This window comes from Carya illinoinensis, chromosome 1 (assembly GCF_018687715.1).
Source record: "Carya illinoinensis cultivar Pawnee chromosome 1, C.illinoinensisPawnee_v1, whole genome shotgun sequence".
In the NCBI taxonomy this organism is placed as follows: Eukaryota; Viridiplantae; Streptophyta; class Magnoliopsida; order Fagales; family Juglandaceae; genus Carya; species Carya illinoinensis.
In genome coordinates this window covers 52289409-52301068 of record NC_056752.1, presented here as the reverse complement: position 1 = coordinate 52301068, position 11660 = coordinate 52289409, and the positions used below count along the sequence as shown (strand labels likewise).

The 11660-nt window shown below is 37.8% G+C and overlaps 2 protein-coding genes across 3 annotated transcripts; both read right to left on the bottom strand.

The window, feature by feature from the left end:
* Positions 1-6139: 6139 nt before the first annotated feature.
* Positions 6140-8005, bottom strand: LOC122303428 (mavicyanin-like). Of its 2 annotated transcripts, XM_043115218.1 has the most exons (4): positions 7813-8005; positions 7613-7729; positions 7233-7477; positions 6140-6896 (listed from the first exon to the last, which is right to left on the bottom strand). In XM_043115218.1, the coding sequence occupies exons 3-4, from the start codon at positions 7420-7422 to the stop codon at positions 6502-6504; spliced, it is 585 nt and encodes a 194-aa protein (XP_042971152.1). In that variant the 5' UTR covers positions 7423-7477; positions 7613-7729; positions 7813-8005; the 3' UTR covers positions 6140-6501. The 2 variants fall into 2 exon arrangements, with proteins under 2 accessions (XP_042971152.1, XP_042971149.1); XM_043115215.1 differs by having other exon boundaries at positions 7233-7729.
* Positions 8006-10265: 2260 nt separating this feature from the next.
* Positions 10266-11395, bottom strand: LOC122303421 (cucumber peeling cupredoxin-like). Its single transcript, XM_043115205.1, has 2 exons — positions 11098-11395; positions 10266-10861 (listed from the first exon to the last, which is right to left on the bottom strand). The coding sequence occupies exons 1-2, from the start codon at positions 11285-11287 to the stop codon at positions 10428-10430; spliced, it is 624 nt and encodes a 207-aa protein (XP_042971139.1). The 5' UTR covers positions 11288-11395; the 3' UTR covers positions 10266-10427.
* Between the last annotated feature and the right edge of the window lie 265 nt (positions 11396-11660).

Below are 11660 nucleotides of genomic sequence, written 5' to 3'. Positions count from 1 at the left end.
TCCCTCTGTCTGAGCGTAGCCCTTGGCTACCAACCTAGCTTTGTATTGCACTCCATTTTTAGCAGCTTGATCATCTTTCTGATTGAAGATCCACTTACAGCCAATTGTCTTCTTTCCTTTCGGAAGCGGCACAAGCTCCCAAGTCTGGTTCTGGTGAAGAGACTGCATCTCTTCAATCATCGCCTTTATCCATTCAACTTGTTCACTGGACTGTACGGCTTCTCTGTAAGTGGTTGGGATCTCACCCCCTTCAGCTGGTAATGCATATGTCACATAGTCTGAATAACGTGTCGGTACACGTTTCTCTCGTCTCGGTCTGTTGGTTGCTATTGACTCAGGTTGACTTGGAGGTACTGTGACTAGATTATCAACATCATCTTGTCCATGCTTTCCCAACTTCTTTGAAGTAAACTTCACACTCTGTGAATCATCTGATGTTTCACCATCACTGGTGCCTTCACTGGAATCTTTATGCTTATGTGACTTAAGCATCTCAGATTCGTTGAATGTAACATCTCTACTGATGATTACCTTTTTGGACTCTACACACCAGAGTCTATACCCTTTTACACCGATACTAAAGCCCAAGAATTTTGCTTTCTTGGCTCTAGGATCAACCTTACTCTCTTTAGCATGATAGTAAGCAGGACATCCAAAAATATGTAAAAAGTCATAATCAGTAGCATGTTTACCTCTCCACATTTCAATGGGCGTCTTCCCATTATTGGCAGCTGCTGGTAGTCGATTAATGAGGTGACAGGCATAGGTCACAGCTTCAGCCCAAAATTGTTTACTGAATCTAGCATTCAGCAACATACATCGCACTTTCTCTAATAAAGTACGATTCATTTGTTCTGCCACACCGTTCTGCTGCAGTGTACCTTGTACCGTGAAATGTCTGACAATTCTCTCTCTCCGGCATACTTCCACGAAGGGGTCTGAAGTGTACTCACCTCCATTATCAGATCTGAGTCGCTTGATCTTCCTGCCGGTCTGAGTCTCAACCATTTTCTTCCAATCAAGGAAGACTTTCAGCACTTCATTTTTATTCTTCATCGTATACACCCACACACGACGAGAATAAACATCAACAAAAGTTACAAACCAATGTTTACCTCCCAAAGATGCATTTTGGGTAGGTCCCCAAACATCGGAATGCACATAGTCAAGAATTCCCTGTGTATTGTGTACTGCGGTTCCAAACTTGATCCGCCTCTGCTTCCCCAATACACAGTGCTCACAGAAAGATAGTTTACATGTCTTGGCACCTTTGAGTAAGCTTTGCTTCATCAGTGTTTGCAAAGCTTTTTCTCATGCGTGTCCCATACGCATATGCCAAAGACTGGTGGTGTCGGCATCAGTCTCATCTAGCTTCTCACAGCTTGGGGAAGCTCTTCCATCAACAGTACTTCCTTGCAAGAAGTACAAGTTTCCTCGCTTCAAACCCTTCATTGCCACCCGAACTCCCATTAGTATTTTGAGAGTTCCGTCTTCAATGGCGATTCTGAATCCCTTTGAATCCAGAGATCCCAGTGAGATGAGATTCTTCCGCAAGTCTGGAACGTACCGAACTTCTGTCAGAGTCTTGACGCTGCCATCGTGCAGCTTTAACCGAATGCTACCTACTTCTTGAGTCTTACATGCACTATCATTGCCCATAAGTACTGCTCCACCATCAATCTTTGTGAAGTCAGTAAACCAGTCCCGATTGGGACACATATGATAGGTACATCCGGAATCCATAACCCATTCATCGGAATGACAAATGGATGATGAACTTGCCAAGGCAAAATCTGACTCGTCATCTGTGTCCACGACATTGGCTGTGTTGGGTTGATTCTGTTGTTGTCCCTTCCGGTTAGGACAATCCTTCCTCCAGTGTCCTTTGTTGTGACAAAAGGAACACTCATCTCTGGCGAGTTTTCTGCCGACTGATGAACCACGTGATGTGGCTCGGGTTTTCGAATGAAAACCTTTCCTCTTTCCGGGATACCTTGATTGTGGTCTCCCCCTTGCTGTTAGCGCTTCACTTGATGTATCTCGGTGTACCTGTTTATCTTTTCTCCGGTGCTCATTGCTAATTAAAGAGCTAGATACATCTTCAAAACTAATCTTTTCCTTCCCATACAATAGAGTAGTAATTAAATGCTCATATGTATCAGGCAAGGAATTCAACAGTAGTAAAGCCTTATCTTCATCTTCGATTTTAACATCCAAATTTAACAAATCAGCAAGAATTTGATTATAATTATTCAGATGTTCAGACATTGAAATACCTTCACGAAATTGGAATCTGAAGAGCTTCTTCTTCAAGTGCAAACGGCTCTCAATGCTCTTATTCATGAACTTATCCTCCAATTTCTGCCAAAGTACCATAGCATCTGTCTCTCTCATGACAAAATACTTTTGTTCTTTGGTAAGGCATAATCGGATTGTACTACAAGCTTGAGTATTAAGCTTCTTCCAACCCTGATTAGTCATATCATCTGGCTTTCCTCCCAACGCAATATCCAACTCTTGTTGGATCAACACGTCCATGACTTCACATTGCCACATGCCGAAGTTGCTTGTTCCATCGAACTTTTCAACTTCAAACTTGGCATTTTACACAGTGGACCGACGTCCCGAGCTACTGGCATGTTCAGAGCTCCTGTCTCTTCCAGATCCTTCCATTTGAATTTTAAAAAATTTAGACTCAAAATTTCAAAATTCTAACCGTACGGATGAGTCCGGAATGATCCAAAAAATAAGAAAGCACTATTTGATTGTTGAAATCGGACTCCGAATGGGTTAGATCAAGCCGAAATTGGATCTGAAAAATGGACGGTTGTGATTTGTCTGGCGCGTGGGATGCACGCGCTGAACAGTGCGCGTGGGCGGCGAGTGGGCGCGTGGACTACATGCGCTACAGCACTGTCTGCGCGTGGAGAGCGCGTGAGGCGCGTGTCAGTCATGCGCTGAACCTTTGTAGGGCGCGTGGGGGCGCGTGTCCGCCACGCGTCTTCAACCTCTGGAGCGCGTGAGGGTGCGTAGGCGCGTGTGGCTCAATCGTCTTCTTCCTCCGACGCGCGTGGGGGAGCGTGGATGACAGCAGTGCACGCGGGGACCTTCTAGGGGTGCGTGTGAGCTACTCCGACCTCCGTTTTCGATTCCGTTTGCGGCAACGGATTCGTCTCGATGCGAGGAACACTCTGGAGTTGTCAAAAATTCATTTTGAGCAACTTGAATTTTCGGACAGCTCGAACCAGAGCTCTGATACCAATTGTTGTGCCTCCGATCTGTCCGAAAATCACACAGAATAATTTTAAAGTGGTTCAGCAAATTACTTACGTCCACTGGAGCCTCTTTTATAGAATTTGTACGAAATTTACAAAACACTCTACAAAATTTTATTTCTCTCTCTCACGTTCCTCTTCCTCTCTTCACCCACACATTTTATCACTAGCAGAGCTCTCCTTTTATAGGAGAAGAGCAGCCCACCTGTTGCAGCTTCTTCTGACTTGGGAGTGGGTGGGTGGCCTAACTATGGTAGGTGGTGGTGGGTGGTGTTGGGTGAGCATGAGTTGGTGGCTGCAAACCCAAACTCATTTCACACTCACACTTACACTTGGGTTGATTTCAACAATTTCCACTGCACATTTTATTATTGAAAACTGATTAATTTATTGATTTCGCTCTTTCTATATTTTTATGATCCGCAAGAATATTAACTTTTTTTTCCCTTATCCGTCGTTTGATGTCGTATAAAGGGCTAAGATCTATGCTTAAAAAGATGAATAATTAAGACTGTTCAGTCTCAAATCAACGTGGCCAGCCCATTGATCACAAAATAGAATCAAATTCAAGCTAGCAACTTTAATGAATCCAAGCTAGCTGGAGATGCCTGGGCGCGCAGTTTTTAATTTCTATGGATGGTTGTCGACGTTGTGCATGGACACACGATCGAGTATATATACCACCCGAAAGTATTCTCGATCTGCTTTTTATCAATTGTCAAGTTGTCGGAACTCATACATATTCTGTTTGATTTATGTACATCGTTTTCAGCTCTTGATCAACGGCAACCCAACACGATGAAAGGACATCTGTTGAAGCTATATATGAACAAAAAGAAAGAACAAAGAAAAAGAGATACCACTTTCCTATACAAACAAATTAAAAAGCTAAGGCACCTTCTTGTTTACCGTCGATCATGCAGGTTTGAGAATCTTAAATGTGAGTTAGATTCTTGTCCCACTTACTTGCAAGTGATCTAAAACAAGTGAAAACTACTGACCATTTAAAAACAAGAACGATTTTGATGTTGCTAACCGAATCTTGCAAGTTCGACGTACATGAGTACGTGGAACATTCTATATATGCGGAAGTTTTTCATGACGGAGAGAGGAAAAGGACAAAAAAATAATGCTACGGCAGGAAAAATATTTCATAAATCATTAACTACTGTTTAGAAAATGGTATAAAATAAAGTGCATTTTTTATGGGAACTAGTAACGGTAAGACGATATTTTTATCATTTTCACATTAATGCTGCAGTGACGACTTGCATGCATGAATGTATTAGATATATATCTATATATATATAGGAGAGCTGGATCAAGTAGCTAGTATAGAACCCAGTTTTGAGAAATTATATATGTGCATACCATTGTATGCATTAGCTGTTGAGGAATAAATTTTATATTGTCTGTAGGCAAGGTTTTAGGCATGTTTATAAGGTTGGAACAAACCTATCTTTCTGAACCAATTTAATGAGATGAATTAGATTTATGAATTTTTTCATCATATTAGAGCTTGCTGCAGGGCAAATGAGGGCCCACGTTACTTACCCTATGACAAAAATAAGAAAAAATACTGACTTGCATGTGAGGGAGGTGTTGAGGAATAAATCCCATATTATTTGTGGATAAGGTTTTGGACATGTTTATAAGATTGAAGCAAACATATCTCTTTGAACCGGTTTTATGAGATGAGTTAAGCTTATAAATTTCTTTAGTAGTATTAGATCATATTTTATATATTTTTTTAAGAAAATATGAAAGGAAAAAGATGGATATATATATATATATATTTATAACATATGGTACTTAATTTTTTCTCATTTCTATCATGACCTCATCTTCTTTAATATCTAATTAAGATGGATTTGAAGATCCACTTGTCTCATTTTGTCTGGCATTGCCGCTTTGAATTTTATCTGCGGGTAAATCTCAGGCCTTCTTTAAGGTGTACCAACTAATAAGAATAGACAATTGGACATATGAGAAATGATATTTGTAATTATAATGATTAGTAATACAATGTTATATACAATTAGATTGTGTAGGCGCTATGCACTTATTTAGAAGAAGAGTGGGTTTCACCATTAAAAAAAAATATTTTTGTATGGGTCTCATATTTATTTATTTTTTTAAAATAATATTATGCAACACTTACTCACTCTATAACTATAAATATCATTTCTTCAATATATATTTCAGCATTTAGGAATTCATATAATCATAATATTTCGTTGGAATTGCCAACAATTAATGGCCTTGTCTCAAAGTTCAGTTGGTCCAAATTAAGATAGAATTATCTCCAAATAATATTTAATTTGTCATAAGGCGGGCCAGTGGTCCGGCCATCTTGTTATTGTAGATTAAGGGTGACAATATGTTACATGACCCGTTAATCAAACACGAACACAACACGATAATTGCGAGTTAGGGTTGAATCGTAACGGGTTCGGATCAAAACGGGTTAACCCGTTAAAACACGATTGCTTAATGGGTTGATAACGGGTCAACCCGTTATGACACGTTAAGAAAATTAAAGTTACAATTATATCCTTATAACTAAAAGTAAAATTGTTAGAATTTCAATTTCGATATTTTTATTGTTTGGATTGAAATTTTAGACTATAGCTATCTTAATAATTTTTATAAATATTGTGATTTTAAAATTTATGTAAAATTATGCTTAATTTAATCAGGTCAAACTGGTTAATTTCGGATTTATTCAATCCATTTACATAAACAGTTTGAAACGGGTCGTATTGTCTCGTGTTAATGGGTCGTGTTAGGGTTTGAGATTTTGACACGATAAGCTTAACGGGTCGGGTTAGGGTTGAGCTATATAGTATAATATACATATTTTGATACGACACGAATACAACCCGTTAACACGATTTGACACCCCTATTGTAGATTTATATTCCCATAAGTTTTGCCTTTTATCTCAACTAAAAACAAAAAAGTAACCAAAAAAAAAAAAAAAACATCAAAGGATCCCTTTATTCATCATGTGCTCAAAAATTATATTAAATAGTTCTGCTTCTAACCTCAACCACACTTACAAGAATTACAATCGATCACATAAAAGTTTAAAACAAAAGAAAACCATAACGTTGCCCTGAACTCGATCGAAACAGCTTAATCATCAATTTAGAATAAAATTCTCCTCTTCTTAATTTATTACAATAGGAAACCCATGACAATGGGAAATAATGTGATAAAGAAACTAGCAAAGACCCCAGATGATGAAGAATCCGCGCGTAGCATCTGAGCCGTACGTTGGGCCGGTGGATTGCTCACTGGCTGCCTGACGGGTTGGGATGTTCTGAGTGCTCCGCCGCCTACGCCTAGTACTTCTAGGAGGAGTTTGGGTTGAAGGTGGAGTATTGTTTGTAGGGGGGGTAGCATCTAAAGAGCCCGAGACGAAAATGACTAACTTGTGGCCTGATTGCCAATGCTGGTGGAAGATGCAAATATAGTATACGTTGCCAGCATTTGAGAGGGTTATGTTGACAGGGCCTCTGGTGAGAGTCTCGCCAATGGGGTTGGCTAAACTGCAGGAATCATAGGACTCTTTTGGGATATGAAGGACGTCATGCTCACTTGTGGCGAAGTTGAAAGCTGAGAGACACATGATATTTCGATCATATATATAATAAACACATGAGAGAGCTGGAAGGTTATGACCATATGCATGCATATGATATATTAGAAACTAATAATTCGATATAATAGACTTTTTGTTTAATCATTACACATTACTCTTTTTATTTTCTATCAGTACGTGCACTAGGTTTCTTACATCGATAGATCAAGCAATATCTTAATTAGTTAAAGAAATTACTGTTATTTGGAGAATGAATGCCCCTTTGAAAGGAGAAAAAGATGGTGGTGATCAATATTGGCGATGGCGAAAAAGAGAAGAAGAAACAAGAAGCAAGTAGCTAGGAATCTTACTTAGAATATCACTGACCACGAACTTCCTAATGGCAGCCCAATTGTCATATGCCACAGCACCATCTGGTGGAATGCTCCAACCCAAGCTATCTCCCACAACATGTACTGTTTGTGCCGCCACGCATTGTATAAAAACCGCAGAAATTACACCCAAGACAACCACAACTGAAGTACTCGTAAACTTCTGCATTTTCTCCAATTAGCTCTCTCTGACGATCACAATCTAAAACCAATGTTGTATGCACCTTTGACACAAGTCACGTAGCTGCTCAGTGTGTGCTGTATGTATGTATGTATGTTTGTAATATGTATGCCTTTGATGACAATGTGAGGGTTTCCTCTGAGCTATATATAATGACCAAAAAAACGAAGTGCAATACCTCCTCTTGGACTGATTAAACGGGGATTAGGTTGAGGGTGGAGCGCCGGCGATATTATTGCGATCGACCGACCTGGCATCGATTGATTGAAATAGGGAGCTAACCAGGCCGTCCATCCTGTACAAAAACGTTAAATCATCAGCATGTTGAAACCTAACGCGGTCTGCAGGAAATTAAGTTCGAAAGTTGAATTGTTCTACCTTGCTGTCTCTGAACCAGACATTTACCATTCATTCAATTAGGGTTTGGCTACCACTTCGTTGGACTAGTAATACTTGGCCTGCTAATCATCGGGATATGGAAAACATGATAATTAAGTACGTACGTACGCTTTTGCCCGGAATTAAAACATCTTCTTCACTCGTGCAAACTTGACTCTATCTAGGGAATGCATGCTAATATATTAGTTTTAAAGAAAATTGATATAACAAGTTTTGATTACCGATGGAGACGTTGGAACTAATTAAATAATTAAGGAGGTCCCGGCGCAGGGGCATATATATATATGCATGCCCCCAGTTTTTATTTTTTAATAGGATTATTCCTACGTATAAATTAAATGTATATAATTTATAAAAGCTAGTTTCGTCCCTTGATTTACCTAGCTAGCTCTCTGGGTTTTAAACTGCTATAATTACTTTTAATTTTGGGTTAATCTTGGGTTATATAATTATTTTTGGTGAACCCATGCCTCGTGACTTTTAGTTTGTTTAAAGTCATGAACACGCCTACAAGCAGCTGTCACAAGGAATTAAGATTATTATTATTATTATTATTATTTAAAATGTACATATATATTAGGTGCTAATTATACCTACGCAACGAGATAAAGATATACCAACTGCGAAGAACTGCATGCATGCCAACTGCCGATTTTTAACCTTTCTTTGCGTGCCTGGCCTCTCCAGGCTCGGAATCCAGCTTTCTACGCCATTTCATTTTCCCGCGTCTACTCTAAATGAATTAAGTTTCCAACTTCGATCTTCCAGAAGCATATATATAAATATATATATATATGTATACGTGTGGTAGTTTAACTTTCTATGTCATCAATTAATCTCTGCACAACTAATTAAATCCTAATTTCCCTTTAACTCTTCGCACACGTTATCAAGTTCTAGAAGAAAAGAAAAGAAAAGAAAAAAAAAGAGATAAGTATCAAGATAATTTCATAACCAGCATGCATGGTTAGAATAATAATTTGTCTCAATTATCTTACAAATTTTGGCATGAACTTGGGAAATACAACTAAAAAAAGGCAAATTTATAAAAGAAATTGATGTGGTAAGTCAAATCTAAAAGTAATTAATTTTATTACGTTAAGATGTACTGTTAGTGTGTAATATCTATAGATTTATATGGAGCTAGCAGCAAAGGAATTGCGATTAATAGCACTTGTTCAGTTCCGTTTGCGGAGTGAAGAGTGATCTCAGCAATAAGAATTGAAACATTATTTTGAGAGGTTAGCGCAGCTTAGAAATTATATTTCATCTTGAAGTAAGTCTCTTGGGCTGCAATCTTGTTAAAATTGTTCGGGAGCTAGCTGAATGCAGTTGTCTGACCCATTTCTAAAATTTAAGATAAATACTCCAAAGGCCCACGACACCCATTTCATCTCGGCTAAAAAGCTGTGGGCCTGCAAGAGTGTGTTCGGTAGGACGGTTTAAGGAGTAAGCTGCCGTCCAAGTAATTTGATATTAAAAATGGAATAAAATATTATTATAATATAATTTATTGATATAAGATTAGATATTTTGTTGTAAAATATTATTATAATATAATTTTTTAATATTATTATAATATAATTTTTTAATAATTTTCTTTTAGTTATTTGAAATTAATTGCTTGAAAAGTGGTATACCTATGGATAATTATGGATTTGGAAAAAAACTTGTTATTCCGATCTTATTGCAACTTCCTCATTACAGAATCATGATTTTATTTCAATGGGTGCGTGTCACGTTTAGTTAAAACAAATAATAATAATAATAATAATAATAATAATAATAATAATAAACTTTGCTAATGTAAAATAAAAAATAAATAAATAAACTCATTATCATGGATCTCTACAAGTTTCAATTTTAAAAACGTTTAATATATATATATTTATATATAATGACTTCAATATTCTTAATGCTATAAAAAAAAAAGTGTGACAACAGTATTTACAAATAATGACCTTTTTTTTTTTTTTGGGTGAGTGAACAAACTTTTTTAATTTTTAAGAATTTAGAAAGGTTTTGTCACATGATACTGATGTTTTAAAACATTTACACTACACGCTGTTTATTTGTCATAATTTGTTTCAAAATGTGAATTTTAAAATTTGAATCTTCTAAATAAAATCTTACCATTTAAATAATATGCATGTATGGTACACTCTACACAAAGATTTAAGAATTGACTAATTCTTTCTCAAAATTGACTTCATAACTTTTTTGTGGCGGCAATAGTTAAGAAATTTCACAATTTTATAAAATTTCATAGCTAGAGACCCAATATATTTTTCATCGAACTTCAATAGGTACAGCTGCAGCACCCCACTCCTATTTATGTCATGTGGCCACCACTGCCACTTTCAGTCGACGGTACGGTAAAGGAATGTGAAAATTAATCTTTGGGATCAAAACCATTAATTATGCACTCACGATTACTTGGTAACAATCCCTTTATTAATCATATGCTGCTTAAATAATACATTATGTAGCCTTAATGCAAAATTCAATCATCGGAGAATAAATAACATAAAGAAATAAGCAAACAAAATTTTAACATCACAGTGCACATTGGCTCTAAATTCCACACTTGTCCCCTAGAAAAGGAAGCCCATGGCTATGGACAACAAAGAGATGAATAAACTAGCAAAGACGCTAGATGATGAAGAATTAGGTGGCGACACTGTCCTTGGAGTTAGAGCAGGGGATGATGCAGGTGTTGGAGTGCAATCAGCAGGGGTCCCTGATGTTGGAGATGGTGTGGCAGGATTTGTTGGGGTGGAAGGTGGAGTACTCGTACTTGTAGGTGGGATATCACTTGGAGAGCTCGAGACGGTAATCGACAACTTCTGGCCTGAATGGCAATGCCGACCAAGAGTACAGATGTAGTAGTGGGCGCCAGCAGTGGACAGAGTTATGTTGACAGGACCAATGGTGATGGTGTCACCGATGTGATTAGACGAGCTGCAACTGTCATAGGATTCTTTCGGCACTTGAAGAACATCATGCGCATTTGTAACGAAATTGAACGCTGTAAGAAGATGATATCATTAATGACAGAAGATTGAAATAGAATGATAATGCATTTGGTGCTATTCACTACTTTAAATGCTTGGTTAGACTGTCTTTAAATAGGTAAGAGATAAACACATACGAAGTTAAAGAAATTATGGTACTTTGGAGAATTAACGTCCATGATTTGAAAGAATAGAGGACAAGACGTAGATGGAACTAAAAATGAAGAGCATGGAGAGGCAGGAATCTTACATAGGATATCACCAACCGCGAACTGCTTACTAGCTGCCCAAGTTTGATATGTGGAAGCACCACCCGTTGGAACTGTCCAACCAATGCTATCTCCTACCACATGTACTGTTTGTGCTTCTGTGAATTGTAAAAACACCGTAGCAATAACACCGAAAAATATAACCACAATACTTGTAAACTTCTGATCCATTCTCTCTCAAAATCTAAAACCAATGCCCTTAATGTTGAAAAAATGCCTTTGATACAAGCTAGCTAGGTAGCTGCTCAAGGTGTGCTGTATGTATGTATGTTGGTATGCCTTTGATGACAATGTGAGGGTTCCCTCTGCAGTCTACACTATATATAATAACTCAAAAATGATGAGCAAGAACTCCTGATCTTGGACTGATTAAACGTAGATTGACGAGTCAGAATTGAGGGTCGAGACGCAAGTACCCGACCTGGCTCCCATCATTAATTGGACCATATATACATGCATTCTGCACAAAAATGTGGAATCTGCCTCATGCGGAAACCAAATGCAGTGTGGAAACGTTCGCAAGCGGAATTGTTCTACGTACTCA